The sequence below is a fragment of the Pelodiscus sinensis genome, chromosome 6 (assembly GCF_052426305.1).
Source record: "Pelodiscus sinensis isolate ZL-2025 chromosome 6, ASM5242630v1, whole genome shotgun sequence".
Lineage (NCBI taxonomy): Eukaryota > Metazoa > Chordata > Testudines > Trionychidae > Pelodiscus > Pelodiscus sinensis.
Window position 1 is genome coordinate 10,013,498 of NC_143057.1, and position 16,377 is coordinate 10,029,874.

The following is a 16,377-nucleotide window of genomic DNA, read 5'->3' on the forward strand; positions in this document are numbered from 1 at the left end:
CAAGACTTTTTCCACCTGTAGCTATACCCTCCGAGATGACACCTCAGCTTGCCACATGTTGCCATTTGGAAATCTGATGTTTCCTATTCACTTTTTGGGCTATGTCAATACTACCGCAGAAAGTCAACGTAAGTACACAATACCAGATACTAATAATAATAAAAATAAATGAATAATGTATTATTATTATTATTATTGGTTGATTTACTGCAGTGTCCACACCATGCTGGGTCAACAGGAGACACTCTCCCATTGACTCACCTTACTCTTCTGAGGTCGACTGGAGAGCAATCTGCAGTTGATTTGGTGGGTCTTCACTAGACCTGTTAAATCGAGCCCTAGTGTATCAGTCTTCGGAGCGTCAATCCCAGCTGTAGTGGAGACTTAGTCACCATTTCAGCAGTGCAATAGACCTTCTCCCTGCTAGTTCCTGGCCTGAAGGACATGTCAGGAACTGGCAAAAGGAAAGGTGACAAAGATCATTTGGGAGGGCAGGCTTCTCCCACATAGCTCCCTTAAAAGCCTAAGTATTAGCCAATTCTTGCTTGGCTGCTGATGGTGAACTGGATAAAGTTAAAGCGTATAGCAGGTTGCAGAAACCAGCTTTTATCTGTAACTTGTAAACACATGAGGGAGTTCCTATGTATTATACTAAGAAAAATAAACAACAACATTTAAGAAATTAATTCAACATAAGTCACCATCCTCACCCTGAGCTCATTGCAAGTTAGCACCTGGTCTCTGTCTGAGCCAGTTTAACTAAGCATGGCAGTTGTTTAACAGCATAGAGCAATATTACATGAGAGTCGAGAGAGGGATTATACAGTATCTTAGTTGAAACTCTGAGAATGCTAAGAGAACATCATTGCCTTCGTAATAAGAGCTGTGGGAACTTTAGCAAAAGCCTTGATTTTGCATCTTCTCCTACAGAAGACCTCTATCTCCATAGGGCACTAGTTCAGAATGGATTCACAAGGAAGAGTTCTACCTACAGAAGCATCACCACTCTAGGGGCAGCATCCAGATTTTCATGTGCGCGCTGTCTCCCGGCCAACTAATAACCAGGGCAGAGGTTACTAAGTTTCTAAAAGCAGACGAGAACATTGCCAGAGGTAGTATAGCTTCAGGCCTTTCCCCTGCTAACTGCTGGCTATAGCCAGAAAATATGTTTACTACCTGGTAGAAAACAAAGGAATTTCAAAGAGAACACACCCCAGAACCAAATTCTGCCCTGGGTTATACTCTTTCAAGTTAAATGAAATCCCATCAAGATCACTGACAGCAGAACCTGGCTTGTTAGCATACGTGAAGCTGAACGCTAAGTGATAAATGAATTTACCATGAACCTTTGAATACCGCATCTGGCCTCTGCCCACCAATCCATCTCTCTAGGACTTAACCTAACAGAATCACATCTGAATTTAGCTGGGGTTTTGGCTCTCCGTCAAATAATGTACACATGACAGGACTGCTGTGAAGGAGTGGCTAATGGAGAGATCAACACTGAAATGTGAGTCTAGCTGAGCAGTTTGCTTGTTGAGCCCATTCACTGGGTAAAAAATGAAAGCCACTAACTTCTGCATTCTCTCGCTTATGGGTGCTTTGCTAGGTCTTAATGAATAACATTGGAACTTTACATACAGCTAACATTTTGTTTGACAACAGTCAAGATCACAGTACTACAGGCAATATCTAATTGTTCAATAAGCTGGTACTGAGAACCAGATTTCCCCAAGCAAAGCATTTGATTCTCTTCCCCACCCCCGTCACCGGCAATCACTGGCATGAAAAGATTAATGGACAGAAATATGGTGTTTTGAGAAATTTATGCCTTCATAACACTTAGTTAGACTTATCACCATTGCACTGAGGGCACAAGGAGGCCCAAAGAAACACAAGAACATGTTCAAAAGGATTTTTTTCAATTTAAAACGGGAAAATCTCTTTTGCTTCATGTAAAGGATAGGCGCTATTACTTTAAGATTTAAGGGTATGGATGTCTTTGTTCTTTGCAAGCTGCTGTGATTTACGAGTTGGTGAAAAAAAGGTAATAAAGATTTATAATAGGACGAACTTCCCTCTAGCCATTCCTGCTACCCTGCTCCTGCATTTCAAATGTCAGTTCTCTTGGTAGAAATAAGGAAAGGAGAGAACACGGGCTACCACTACAGGCTGCTTTTACTTAAGATTTTAGCTTTCTGATTTAGCAAATGAATCCAACAGTCAGCATTTCTGTCTCAAAACTCCTTATATATAAATAGAGAGCTGCACACTATCTGCTACCAGATTTATGCCCAAGCTAAGTAAGATAGGGTATGTCTACACTAAAGCGTTATTTCAAAATATCTTATTTCAAAATAGTTATTTCGAAATAGCTATTTTGAAATAACGCGTCTACACACAAAATGCATTTCGAAATAGCTTTTTTGCTATTTTGAAATAGCGCGTCCACACTGAGTGGACGCTGAATCGCATTTTAGGCCGGCCGGAACCAGGTCTGGCAGGGCATCAGGTCAAGAGTTACTTTGTGTGGCTGCTGCCTGAGGCTATCTGAGGCCTGTGCTTAAAGGGACACCCCCCCCCCATAGCTGGCTCTCATCTTTCCTTGCTTGCTTGCCTACCTCAATGAGGGACAGCAAAGCATTTTGTCTCTGCGTGCTCTGGTTGCCTTCACTCGGGACACCACAGCACTCTGCAACATGGAGCCAGAGCTGCCCCTGGGCACTCTGGTGCTTCTTGTGGACTTCTCGTTGCTGCAAGCCTGGCTGCACTTCCTGCAGGCTGCCATCCGGGAAGTCCATCGGGGGGCTGTCAGTATCCAGGAGGCCCTGAGGGAGAGCTTCCACCCTGAGGAGCACTAAGAGCCTCCCTGGTCTGCCCCACTGGGGGCTTGTGCCCCATTCCTCCCTCACATCCTTCCACTTACCCCTCCCTCATCCCCCTTCCTGATGTCAAATAAAATACATGTATTTTCATGAACACAAACTCTCTTTATTTAACAAAACTGGGGGGGGGGGGAGACTGAAACTCTGGTGAGACTGGGGAAAGGAGGCAGGAGAGAGGAGGAGAGAGGGTGGGAGAGGGGAGAGTGAATCCTTGGAGGAGGGAGCTAGACAGGGGAAGCAAGGAGAAGGGGAAGCTCAGGGCTCAGGGTTGAGGGTCTCGCCGGACCAACTTGATTTTCATGCAAACCTGCTCCTGGGTTCGTGTGTGGCCTTTGGTGGCCAGGCTGGGCAGCTATCCTGCCCTAGATGACCGCGTTCCTCCATCTAGTGCAGACAGGAGCGGCCTGAGGGCGGCTGTAGCAGCTGGCGCCCCAGGTGGAAGGCGCGATCGGCGCCCCCGCCTGCACGGCTGTCAATGGCTGTGACATAATCATGGGGTGGCAAGGCCAGCAGCGCCCTAGGCGACCACCTAGTCTTCCCAGGCTCACGGGCCGCCCCGAGTGCAGAGATCATGGACATTGGGGGCATCCCCCCCAAACCTGAATAAGATCCATGATCTCCACCCTGGACCAGGAAGGCGCCCGCCTTCTCCGGGCCCTGGCAGGCTCCTGGGAGCTGGCAGACTGCTCCTAGGGAGCAGTGGAGGGCTGGCTGCCAGTGGCTTGCTGGCTCATGTTTTGGGGCCACTGGGTCAGGGGCAGTGACTGCTGGCTTTGGGCTGGCAGGTTTTGAGCTATCACAGGCACTGTGGCCAGAGTCTTCCCCTTTAAGAGCTCCGGGGAGGGGGGAGGGAGAGGAGTGTTCTTGGTTGAGGCTGGAGTGATACCCTGGGAAGGCTGGAGGCCCCCTATTTCGATATAAGTGTCTACACAGCACTTATTTTGAAATAGCTATTTCGAATTTGGCGTTATTCCTTGTGGAAGGAGATTTACCAAATTTGAAATAAGTGCTCCGCTATTTCGAATTAATTTTGAAATAGCGGTTTGGCTGTGTAGACGCTGGTAAAGTTATTTTGAAATAACGGCTTTTATTTCAAAATAACTTTGCTGTGTAGACATACCCATACCCATACAGTTTAGGGACTCAGATTATGAGGGGCCTCTAAATATAAAAAAATTACTAGTTTTTAGATGCATCGTTTCCTATATACTGGTACATATGCAGATATAAAACTTTACAATTTCTATTTTCATTCACCTTTCCGTTAGAAAACTACATATTTTCGGTAATGCTATGGGGCTTCTTAAACTTGACATCGCTTAGGGTCTCAGTAAGTCTTAATCTGGCCCTATTCCATATAGATATTACACTACAAAACTATGGGACTGTCAGGTGTAACCTACTTGCAGAGCTATCTGTTGCAGAGGAAAAAAAAGTCTACTGGTTCCTTTATGAAGTATCCCTAGATTAACTTCGTCCTGCATCAAGTGCTTCAGGGCTCTATTAAATGAAAGCTTTCCAAGTACCCTTCCAATGTAAAGTGCTTAGCAGCTGATTTATCTAGCAATACCTTCCTGTAACCCATGGTGACCGTGATCAATATTTCGCTTTCTCAGCTGCAATTCTTGGCTCAGAAACGTGTGTTTTAGAATGATACCGAATTCCCTACGGGACAGTAGGAGCTTTCCAAGGATTCATACCTGGTATTGACTGGGCTGTTGCCTCTGCGGTGTTGGCAGGAGCTGTGTTGTGTTGCTGCTGACTAGAGCTGACTTCCGGCTCCGCGCTAATTGAGGGAGACAATGCTACTTCGGAGGCTGGGACCTGATTTGGCACGGGTTGGAGGAGGTCTTCTGAAGCAACTTGCTCTTCCTGTCCAGGGAGCTGGAGGGCTGACAAAGGAATGCTAATCTGTTTGCTGGTACTGGAAGTACTGACTGGCATCTGGAGTGCTACTTGTTGGTTGGCAGTAGGGGTGCTAGCGGGCCCCCTGTTGGGGGAAGCCAGAGTTACTCTGGTGGGCTTCTGAGCTGCAGGCCTCGATATGACAGGGGGAGAAGCAGACACGTTTCGTAAGTCCAGCTCAGCACTGAGAGAAGGGGCTACAGCGGGAGTGGGTTTGGAGGGGCCAACACAGGAAGGTCCAGCATGAGACTGAGGCTTGGGTTTTGACATTTGCGTCAGCGATAATGCAGGTCCATCGATGCCCCCAGTAAGTTCTGCATTAGCCACAATATAATAATCTTCAGGGATTTCTTGCTTAATCTTCTTGACGATCACGTTGTCACTGCTTTCGTCAATGACCTGAGACTGGGAGCCCGAAAGAGACGACGAGGATTGGCCCGCTCCTGGCCTTTTGCGGGAAATGGATTGAGATCTTTGGGTATGAGGTTCAAAGTCACTATCCTCATCTGTCACTGAGGACTCGCAGACCATATCAAAGAGAGTAGCCTCGTCTTCGTATTCTTCCACAGCTTCGTCTAGCTCTGAAGGCTCACTGCAGTATGAGAAATCACAGGAGTCTCTGGTTCGGTTACAATCCAACTTGGCTTTCACTGGTCTCCCGGGGTACCTCTCTCCTGGGCTAGTTTGTGTCTCTGAGGGCACACCTATAATGCTGGGACTGTCCGAGTTGAAGCTTCTGTTGTCCTGGAAGCATACTCTTTCCTGGGACCCAGCCCTGCAGGTAGCCGTCAGTGGCCAATGATATGCATGACCAGCGCTACAGCCCCACATCGCTGTCAGGTTGCCATGGGAACCCTCCGAAAGCAAGTGCTTTAGATTTGGAATGAGGCTGCAGATGGTCCCATGGCTGTGGGCCCAGCTGACCAGTTTGGAAAGGTTTTCAGAAGAGGTATGAAGGCAATCCTCCATGTTATAGGATCAATAACTGCTTTCCTAAAGAAAAGGAAATTAAAGGCAATTATTAGGCTACATGTTTTCAATAGGTGTGACCGTGTACCCTTAAATAAGAACATAACACATTTTCTACAAATAAAGAAGCTGAAGTTTACTTCTATATATTCCTTATATAAAACAATTTAAAAGGCAAATAACCATCCACAAATAATATAATATCATATAATATGCTCTAAAAGACACTTTTCAACACAGCATTCATCTGTAAGCACCATCTCATGCTATCTATAAAATGCTGCCTTCAAACCATAGGGCAAAAAAGAATCTCTCACTGCTCCTCACATCAACAGTGAGATAAAAAAACAACAGCTTTTTTAAACAAGCAACTTTGCTACTATTGACAATCTAATTTGACATGTTGACACTCAAATCTAAAACAAGTGCATGTACAAATCTTTATATCTGATGGACTGAAGAAAAAGCCCCCAAAACACTTTAAAAATTATAGTTAATCTGAATTTGAAACTAGTATTATAGGCACAGAGTCTAATCTTCCACACACACTGGTCAGATTTAATGTTATTCTTGAACTATTTCACATGCATCTTCCTTTTAAAAAAAATATTCTACTGAATATTGAGAATTAAAACTTCTTTCTTTATCAAACTTTCCAAGTTCATATAGCCAAATTTTTATTCCATTGGCATCCATAGCAAAACATGGCATTGGTCCCTTTCACAAAAATTTCTACCTAGAAACCTGTAACAAGAGGCATTGAAAACATTAAGGGTGTGTCTAGACTACAGAGATTTGTCGACAAAAGTGGACTTTTGTCGACAAAACTATACCTGCGTCTACACTACCGCTGAGTTCTGTCGACATAACGTCAACAGAACTCAGCAGTTTTGTCGACGCTGGTAAACCTCATTTTACGAGGCATAACACCTTCTGTCGACAGAGTTCTGTCGACAGAAGGTGTTATTGCATGTAGGGTTGTGTCTAGACTATAGGGTTTTGTCGACAAAGCAGCTTGCTTTGTCGACAGAACTGAATGTGTCTAGACGCTCTTTGTCGACAGAAGTTGTCGACAGATACTGTCGACAAAACTTCTGTCGACAAAACCCTGTAGTCTAGACGTACCCAAAGACTGGAAAACTAAAATTTCTGGCACTCCACACAGAGGACAAGAAATTGTTAGATTTCCAGTCTTTTTCTTGCCTCAAACATCATGTCCTGCTCACATTTCATCTTTCAAATAAAGTTACCTACACTCAGGCTACCTCTACACTGTGCATTGTTGCACAAGAAGATATGCAAATGAGGCTTATTTTCAGGAAGAACGGTTCCTGAGCAAGAGGGGGGGTTTTGCGCAAGAAGGAGCAAAAATGGTGGCTCATTAGGTATGCAAATCAGGCACAGAGATATTCATTGCTGCACCTCATTTTCATATCTTCTTGCGCAACAATGCACAGTGTAGACATAGCTACAAAGTCTCATCCCACTAGTGAGAACTGCCCCCATCCCCGACTCCTATTGACTTCAGTTGGAATTAAGCCTGCTAAGCACCTTTCAGGATCAAGCCCAAAGACGACTGAGGAATGGCAGTAGAGTTTACATCTGGCCAAGAAAGCATTAAACTGTCTAATAGATTTTATAATGATTTCTCAGCTCATACAGTCATAAAAGAGACAAGTGGAGATGGGAGAGAACCTTCATTCACTTAAACAAACGGAAAGACTCAATAAAAAAAGTTGTAAATTCAGAGCCATGCGATGTTAGCATAGATATTTTAAAGAAAAGCAAGGAAATGGAACATAGCTGAGCTAGAAGCATAGAAATTACTTGGGAACAATTTCTATCTATCGTTTTTGGACTGTATTTTTTTTTCCTGAAGAGGGTGCTACAAGTATTTTGATACTGAAATTTTAGAAGTTAGTTTTCATGGCATGGCCCGCCAATGTGGAGTAGGGAGGTATAAAGTGTGCAGTTGCCCCTGCAGTGATTCTAAAGGGCCCAGGACTCTGGTCGCCGTCACTACCACAGGATCCCCACACCACGCACTCTGTCTGGTTCTGAGGGCCAGCAGCTGGAGGTGGGAACAAAGAAGGCGCACCATACCGTCTGGCTAGCACTAAGGGCTGACTGCCCCAACCCCACCCCTTTTTCCTGAAGCCAAACCCTTTCTGGGAATGGGGAGACCCTCCCATTGCCTATGGCTGGGGTGGGCAATAATTTCTGCAGGGGGACTACTTCATGAATTGTGGGTAGTGGTTGTAGGTCAGTTCCACCCCTGGAAAGGGCCAGTGGCTTGGGCAAAGGGGTGGGGCCTCAGGCGAAGGGGCAGGGCCTCAGGCGGAAGGGGTTCCCTCTAGGTGTTGCACGCCCCTAGTGGAGAAAGGAGACTTTGCATGCCCCCACTCCCAGGCCAATTGAGACCCAGGGGCAGGGGAGTGTATAAAGTCATTCACTGTTCAAATCGGCTGATGGCTCCTTCTAGGCGCCATTCACCCCCGGTGACGGGAGGGAGCTGTCAGCCGTTTTGAACAGTGAATTACTTTGCACGCTCCTCCGCCACTGGGTCTCGACTGACCTGGAGGAAGGGTGGCCGTGGGCCAGATCAAATGGTTTGGTGGGCTGGATCTGGCCCGCAGGCCATATCTTGTCCACCCCTAGCCTACGGGCCCAACAATGCTGTCATTTCCCCTAGGTGTGGTATGCTACAGTATATTGCTGTTCTCTAGTTGAATATAATATGTAGAATCAAAATTTCAATGTGAATGCTCACTTTTACTCATTCAAAACATGTCTTCCAGCTAGCATCCAAAGTTTGCATAAAGTTTACTATTCTGGCAAACAACTGTGCATTTCTGCCAGTAAACTTGTTCATCAGAATGTTTACAATTGGCAAAAACCCGGAAAGCAAATTCACTCAATTCATTTGTTGTGTTGATTGCAGTGTTTGTGAACACTACTTTGGACTGTATAATCTAACGTCAGCGTTATCTTGTTATCCAAACCGTTTTACTTTTTTGGCCAGAACAGACACGAGGTCCAGGTCATCACAAGTTCATTACAACTATCTTCTTCAGGATAGAAACTGTGTAAGAACCCAGATAGATTCAATTGCAGAGCGCCTCAGAATCATTCATGCGTTGAGCTTTGTCATATGTCTGTGAGGTAGAAAAGGACTATTATTCCCATCTGAAGTTCAGCGAGATCATGGGTGAAACCTTCGTCTCAGGTAAGTGGCAAAACTCTTTGACCTTGTCTGTGTCAGGGTTTCCTCTTATGTGCCTTGAAATTATAGCAGAGGCACAGATTGAACTGCTGTCCCGCTCTCCTGTTTTAACCATCTGCAAAAGTAAGTCAGTTCTTTCAGCACTGCCATTTTTTGACTCCAGCCAGCAAGTTATAGGAACCAAGGAGCCTTTTTCTCATTGCCCTGCTTTAACTGTCAGAGTGACATGGCGGGTGAGGTGACATCTGTTATTGGCCCAGTCTCACACACGTCCTCTCTCCAGTATCCCAAGATGGCCGTGGCTGCAACCATACTGCTTTAATAATGGCAGCTATAGGGCAACTCTAGCCAAACTATGGCAGTGCTTAGAACACACGCTAAGCAAAAGCTCTGAAAAGAAGTTTGAAAACACTTAATAACCAAATTAATTCTTTAAAAAGCTAACTGAACAGTATCCTTTTTACAATGCAGTCTTATTTTTAAACTAAAGGCTATGTCGATTCCATGAAAGGTTGACCAAGAAGGAATGAACATAACTTGAAATGTCACCTTTATTTGGTAAAAAGGAAATTGAATTTAAATCTCCTGAGTTCTTCTTTTTCTAAGATAACAGATTAAGTTCATGTATATCTCTGTATTCTCGATCTTGCCATCTGCTACCTCCCCACAGGTTACCTAATCAGAATATATCTGTGAAATTATAACACTGTAGAAGAAGAAATACATGGGCCCTGATTTGGTTCTTACTTACACCTGGTGGAACTCCATTGACTTCCTGACCCAGTGGGCTCAATATGCGCAGACTGGGAGGAAGATATGCCCATTCTATTTCGTTCTTGTGCTTTCTCAAACCGATCAACCTGACTTCTGAGAGATGCCAAGCACCTACAGATACTGCTGACTTTAGCTCGAGTCACAGGTGTTTGCATGTTTGAAAATCAGGCCTTATATAGTTTCCTAAAAACCAGTTTAATGTGGAGCTCACTCTTACTTTATGTCCCATACATTCATCCATCCCCACACAAATATTTTAGAGGTAATAATAATATTGCTCAAGGACAAGCGTAGGGTTACTGATCTTCTTTTGATAATGCATCAAACTGACATTTAACCTACTATCATCTACAGGTGAATACATGACTACTCTGTGTGTCTCTCCAAGCTAAAAAAAAAGCTGTAAACATCAAGTACATTTCATCATTTGGAAGAGGCTGGCTCTAATTTAGGGCTCAAAACATACCAAACAGAATGCCTTTTTTTATAATATAGCATCTTTTATTCCGAACTGGCTTTGCAAACTGAGGCCCTGATGCCACAATAAGCTCTGTATATATAAATAACACAACAGCACATAGACAGCACCAAAAGCTATATCGACTTCAGCTACACAATTGACACACCTTAAGTTGCATAGCTTAATTCGACTTTAGCCCTGCTGTGTAGACATGCCCTTATAGTCTTGGTCTTCACAACATCCTTTGACAATGAGTTCCACAGGTTGACTATAGATTGTGTGAAGAAGTACATCCTTTTGTTTGTTTTAAGCCTGCTGTCCACCCTGAGGTCACTAAAACTACATGCAGGATTGGGAACTACATGCAGAATAATCAATACAATTAAGGGCCTGATCATGAAAAACTTGCTGGGCATATTCACTTGAGTAACCTCGTTATTTCCAATGGCACAATCCATGCTTGTAAAACCTTTGCCCAGGACTAAGAATTTGTATCATATTACTCAACTGTGCTTTAAAAAAAAAGGTGACATTATTGGTATTTCCATTAGAGCGTAAATGCACGTTCCTGACATTTCAGGCCCCATAAGTTTCACTGGCACAGTAGCAGAAAATTGTCTTCTGGAGTAGTTGATTTGAAATACATGTAATAAGGGGCAAGGACAGCCTGGAGGAAGTGCAGCTCAGGGCATCGTTCATACCCATACTAGCTTGTTCTTTCTCCTACGTTTCACCCTTGCAGGACCTGAAGTTCTTTCCTGGTTCCTGAGGTCCCCGAATGGAGTAGAACCAGCACTTCACCACAGAACCTGGGAAACTCGCCACGTGCTTGTGACTCTGCATACGAGGTAGGCCAGCTCTCCAACAGCTCCCTGCTCGTCCCCATGAAGGGGCATAAGAATCATTTCATTGTGCAAAGCACTTATATAAAAGTGGCCCCTCCTTGTTCAGCCAGTCTCAGAATTCTATCTGCTCACTTCAGTGATAGAAATAAGCAACTTCAACCTTTGGCTCCCGTCAGCACTGCAGACACATAAGGTAGAATGAGCTGCTGATTCTGGCTGCACTTCATCAGGAGGCTAAGTTCCAACCAGCTACATCTGTGCAAATCCCCTGGTGAGCCCAATGGGGCAGAACGGGAGGGCAGAGCAGTCACACAAATGCAGTAGAAAGCGCAGTTTTGCTGGCAAAGGACAAGGCACAAGATGGAAAGAACCCAGCTTGACCCAGCTGGGAGCTCAAGTTGAGTGTGCAGGGCTGGAAGTCTGCAGCAAACAACATCTTTTTACTCATGGATAGAGCGCATTTGATACAGAAGTTGTTATGAAGACAAAATCATGGGACCTCCACAATGCCACTTTTAGAACCTCACTAGAAAAGATTAACTATGAATCTGGCAAAACCACCAGGTTGCAAAGCCGTGGACTACAGCCTCCTGCAAATCGAAGGGGTGGAAACAACAGGGATTATTGCAATCCTGAGATTACAGTAGTGTACAGAGAAATCGCTTCGCCTACCACTCCGTGCCAAACTTCTCTCTGTCTCAGCAAAGAGAAATTATTTATCCCCATAGAAAAGAGGAAATATGATATTCAGTTGTCAAAAAAAAAAAAAAAAAAAAAAAAAGGATAAAAAGAACTGGTGTCCCCAAGGGGCAGTTTTCTATTCATTTTGACTGCTCTTTTCTGGCTGGCAGTTCATTCTTACTTGCTAAATCACATTGTGAAGGTTGTTTAAGTCTTACTATCTAACTGGCAGGATTCAATAAGATGACTCATGCTTTACAGCCTACTCACATGAGTACTCCGAAATCATACAGAAGCTGGCAAAATGAGCTAAGTCTCCAATGTGAATAGTGTTGGTATTTTTAACTCCATTACAAACTGCAAAGCCTTCTATTTCAGAGGGATTTTCTGCGGGTTAGAGGCCCAGGAATGTCTAATCCTGTGCGAATCATCTCTCGGTGCTGAAAATTCAATACACTAATCTGGACCCTAAATTAAGAATTAGGCTTGATCTCAGTATGGCTTGAGAGCTGTTTTTAACCTTGTTTCACTACCGGCTGCTATGGTGATTATTGGAGATTTTCGTCGCACTGCACATCACAAGTCTCTGCTAGGCCATCTTAAGGTTGCAACCCCTTCCCTCGTGGCGAATGAGGACATTCAAAATGTCACCATTTGATTGCACAACTCTAGAAAGTGATTGGCTGTAACCAAGAACATCTCGTTTCACAGTAGACAGTTAATGACCAAACTATTTTAAATAATAGCGAAGGGATGTCTTACAATCCCTCTTTCCCATTATTACACAGAAGCAGGTCAGGCGGCGTCAGGCTGGCTTGTCAGAACTCAACAGGAGTTTTGCCTGAGAATGGTGTAAGCATGGTACAGTGGCTAGACCCACTATCAGTAACCAGTCTGACTTGACTTCCTCACTGACCTAACTGTGGAATGCATGGGACAAAAATGACAGCCATGTATCAAGAGGTTAAGGGCTAGAGGGAGAAATATGCAATGATCAGGACTGCCATGTCTCCAAAGAATTCGGCACATGGAAGTGGACCGAACTGTGAAAGGATCATGAGTAAATAAGGGGAAAATGTATGTTTAGTCGATCAGGGTATTTTAATTTATTTCTGGGTTTTTGTTAAACTTCTCTGTGTGAATTCCCCCCCCCCCACACACACACACACATCCTCATCATATTTAAGCGATAGCCCAAAGAGATTTTCTTTGTATTTTGATCTGTTCTTTTCTTAGTTGCTCTGTAACACCTAGCAACCAAGCATGCTTTATCAAGTATATCTTTTTTTGTTTTGTTAATAAAGTCCTCTTTTTTAAGGTGATCGTTTTATTCTTGTTTTCCTGGAAGATAACAGGAGGTCTGTGATGTGTCTGCCTAGGCTGGGAGGTCAGCTATCAAAGACACGGTTTGTTTTCTGTGTTTTGTTTCTTTTTTCAAGCTCTCTTGTGGCAGAAGAGTTTGGGGTACCCCCGTGGAAGGAAATCAAGGTGTTCCTTCCTGATTTTTTCCAGATTCTTTTTTAAATCACTTGATGGTGGCAGCCATCTTCTAGAGTCAGTGACACTGGGGAAGTGGTGGGGTTGGGTTTTTTTTATTGTTTGTTTGGGGGGTTTTTTTAGGGGCGGGGTGGTAAGCAGAGCCTGTGGAGGCAAGTATCAGAGGGGTAGCCGTGTTAGTCTGAATCTGCATAAACAACGAGATGTCCTGTGGCACCCTACAGACTAACAGATTTATTGGAGCATAAGCTTTCGTGAGCAAAGACCCACTTCGTCAGATGCATGTAGTGGAAATTCCAGAGGCAGGTATAAATATACAGGAACATGAAAAGAAAGGAGTACCAATCAAGAAGAAGGCCAGAGATAACGAGGTCAATTCAGTCAGGAAGGATGTGGTCCACTTCTAGCAGCTGATGTAGAGGTGTGAACTCCAAGAGAGGGGAAACTACCTTGGTAGTTGACTAGCCATTCACAGTTTTTGTTTAATCCTAAATTGATAGTGTCAAATTTGCAAATGAATTGTAGCTCTGCAGTTTCTCTTTGAAGTCTGTTCTTGAAGTTTTTTTGTTGCAGGATGGCTACTTTTAAATCTGCCACTGTGTGTCCAGGGAGATTGAAGTGTTCTCCTGCAGGTTTTTGTATATTACCATTCCTGATATCTGATTTGTGTCCATTTATTCTTTTATGTAGGGACTGTCCAGTTTGACTGCTGTATATGGCAGAGGGGCATTTCCGGCACATGATGGCGTATATTACATTGGTAGATGTGCAGGTGAATGAGCCCGTGATGATGTGGCTGATGTGGTTAGGTCCTGTGATGGTGTCGCTGGTGTAGATACGTGGGCAGAGTTGGCACCAAGGTTTGTTGCATGGATTGGTTCCTGAGCTAGAGTTACTGTGGTGTGGTATATTGTTGCTGGTGAGAATTTGCTTCACGTTGGTGGGCTGTCTGTAGGCAAGGTATTCAATGTCTTCGGCAGGCCCCCACTTCCTGCATTGGGAGTCCCAGAGTGGGGAACAGCTCTGACAGTGGCCTTAGGCAAGTGTCCCCTTCCTTGCTCTGAAATCACCCCAGGAATAGATTCTGCAGGCAGTGAGGAAACTATTAGGATCCTGGAGACATGCTGGCAAGAAACAGGAAGCAGGTAAGGAGCACAGGAACTATAAACAGACCTAGATATATCTATGAATAGATGAGGTCAAGTGCAGCTATATTAAGCCCCACCAGCCCCCTCCACACCACACATATGCCTGAAGCATGACCTAGGGAAATGGTGGAGGGTTCCAAGGAGATAGGAAACAGCAGCAGTATGCAACAATCTGCCCTCACAAAGCCACGTAAGATAAGAATGGACTTCCTCTGAGGGCTAACTCTGTCCAAATAGACATTGACTCATGCTGAGCAGACTCTACGTCACACTAGCATCCATTAGCACTTCTGGCATATCTTTTTGCACTTAAGAGACTTCTCCATGGATTTGTACCGAAAAGAATAGCGCAGCCCGTGCTTCCACCCACACTGTTCCCAACTTACACACATATAACATGACACTTAAGATATTTAGTGTTTTGCTTAAAGGCCAAGTTCTTGGAGCCATGTTATTATCAAAATCCAAGCTTTCATTAAAAAAAGCAAAGTAAGTTTCTAATCCTCTCGATTGTAGTGGATAGCTTGAAAACATGAACCCTAACGGCTCGCATGCCAAAAGATGCTTTCAAATTTTTAAGTCAACCACATGCTGTTTAGGGCTGGATTCATGATTCTTTAAGACTTGGGGCTGGTCGTTCTGTATTAACCCCTAGGGTCTCAAACTACTGCTGAACACGTGTTGGTTGGTCCCATTGTGCTGGCACACCTCATGTCCAGTTGCAAAACCACACTAAGCAGCAGCTTGAAATACAGAAATACTTTCTTAATATGACTCTTCCATGTGACCAAACGCTGTGGCTGCCACTAGGGTATTATTCCATCACCAACCAGAAGGGAAGCAGCCATTTCATTTGCAAGTGTATTTTCATATTTATAAAGTGAGAAAGAGACGCCCTAAATCCACTTTTAAACCAGCAGTTTTATTGGTTTTATAGAAAACTTCCAGCGGATTAAAAGTTTTGACTGCTGGCCAGTTATATATTATTTTCCCAGCGCCTTTATTTTCTTAAGTGACATTTGTAATGTTGGTAGAATTTCTGAAATCGACAAGCCCTCAACGCTTTATCTGCAATAGGGCAGTGGCTGTGCAAACTTCCCCACAGTGTCCTGCTGCCTCAACCCACATCCTGAAGCAACCACCGCTAGCTGTGAGTGTTCCATCGCCAGGCCTCACCCCTTTTTTGACCTCTTTGCTGAAGTTGCCACAAAGATGTCACTTGTAATATGGATGCTGATCCTTAGGAGCTGGATTGACAACAATTCAGTCTCTAATTTCTAATTCGGTCTCTAATTGTTTCTAATTTAAAGCTTGCTCAGATGTTAGGGTTTGAAAGTTGCATTTACGTTCTGCTTACAAGAGAGACAATGAGGAGAGGCACCAAGGGGAGAAAGAGAAAAATGTATTAAAAATAGTTTTACTAGGTGTAAAATAGGATACCCAATTGTGCCATGTAGGGGGCAATTTCCATCCCTAATAAAGCAATGATTCTTTTTAATCCAAAAAACACACTTTTTTAAAGGTAACTGTCTCTTAGGGAAATAAAATAAATAAAGTGCAGGGGAAAGGGTCACAGACTGAGGCTAGTTTTGCAACACTCAAAGTTTCTGAGCCATTGAACCACAATTCCCCAGCCTAATAATTAATTACATCTCCCTAGCAGCCTGGTATGGATTCCAACTGGTAGCCCAGAAATAGAAAGTGGCATCTCTTCATAATCCATCTATATGACAGCAACCTCTTTGGGGATCTTATATTATTTGTTAATGTTTTCAACGGTGCTACAAGACGTTATTTAGAAGCAAACTTAAAAAAGAAAAAAAATACTTATCCCTACTTGTGGATTGCCAGGTCAGCCCAATTTGTTGTGTCACGTGAATCATTTTGGGTAGCAAGTGCTTTCATTTTTACATGTGTCTAAACGTACAGTATGAAATCCTCACCCCGCTGAAATCAATGGAAGCGGACTCCAATGGGGCCAGAATTTCGC

The 16,377-nt window shown here is 44.0% G+C and overlaps 1 protein-coding gene across 3 annotated transcripts in view; it reads right to left on the reverse strand.

The window, feature by feature from the left end:
- KIAA1958 (KIAA1958 ortholog) overlaps window positions 1–16,377 on the reverse strand; it is a 129,257-nt gene that overhangs the window by 65,936 nt on the left and 46,944 nt on the right. For all 3 annotated transcript variants that reach the window (XM_089779168.1, XM_089779167.1, XM_089779166.1), the window contains one exon: window positions 4,586–5,783. In XM_089779168.1, the coding sequence (XP_089635294.1) occupies window positions 4,586–5,759 (1,174 nt within the window). In that variant the 5' untranslated portion in view covers window positions 5,760–5,783. The remainder of the gene's footprint in view (window positions 1–4,585; window positions 5,784–16,377) is intronic.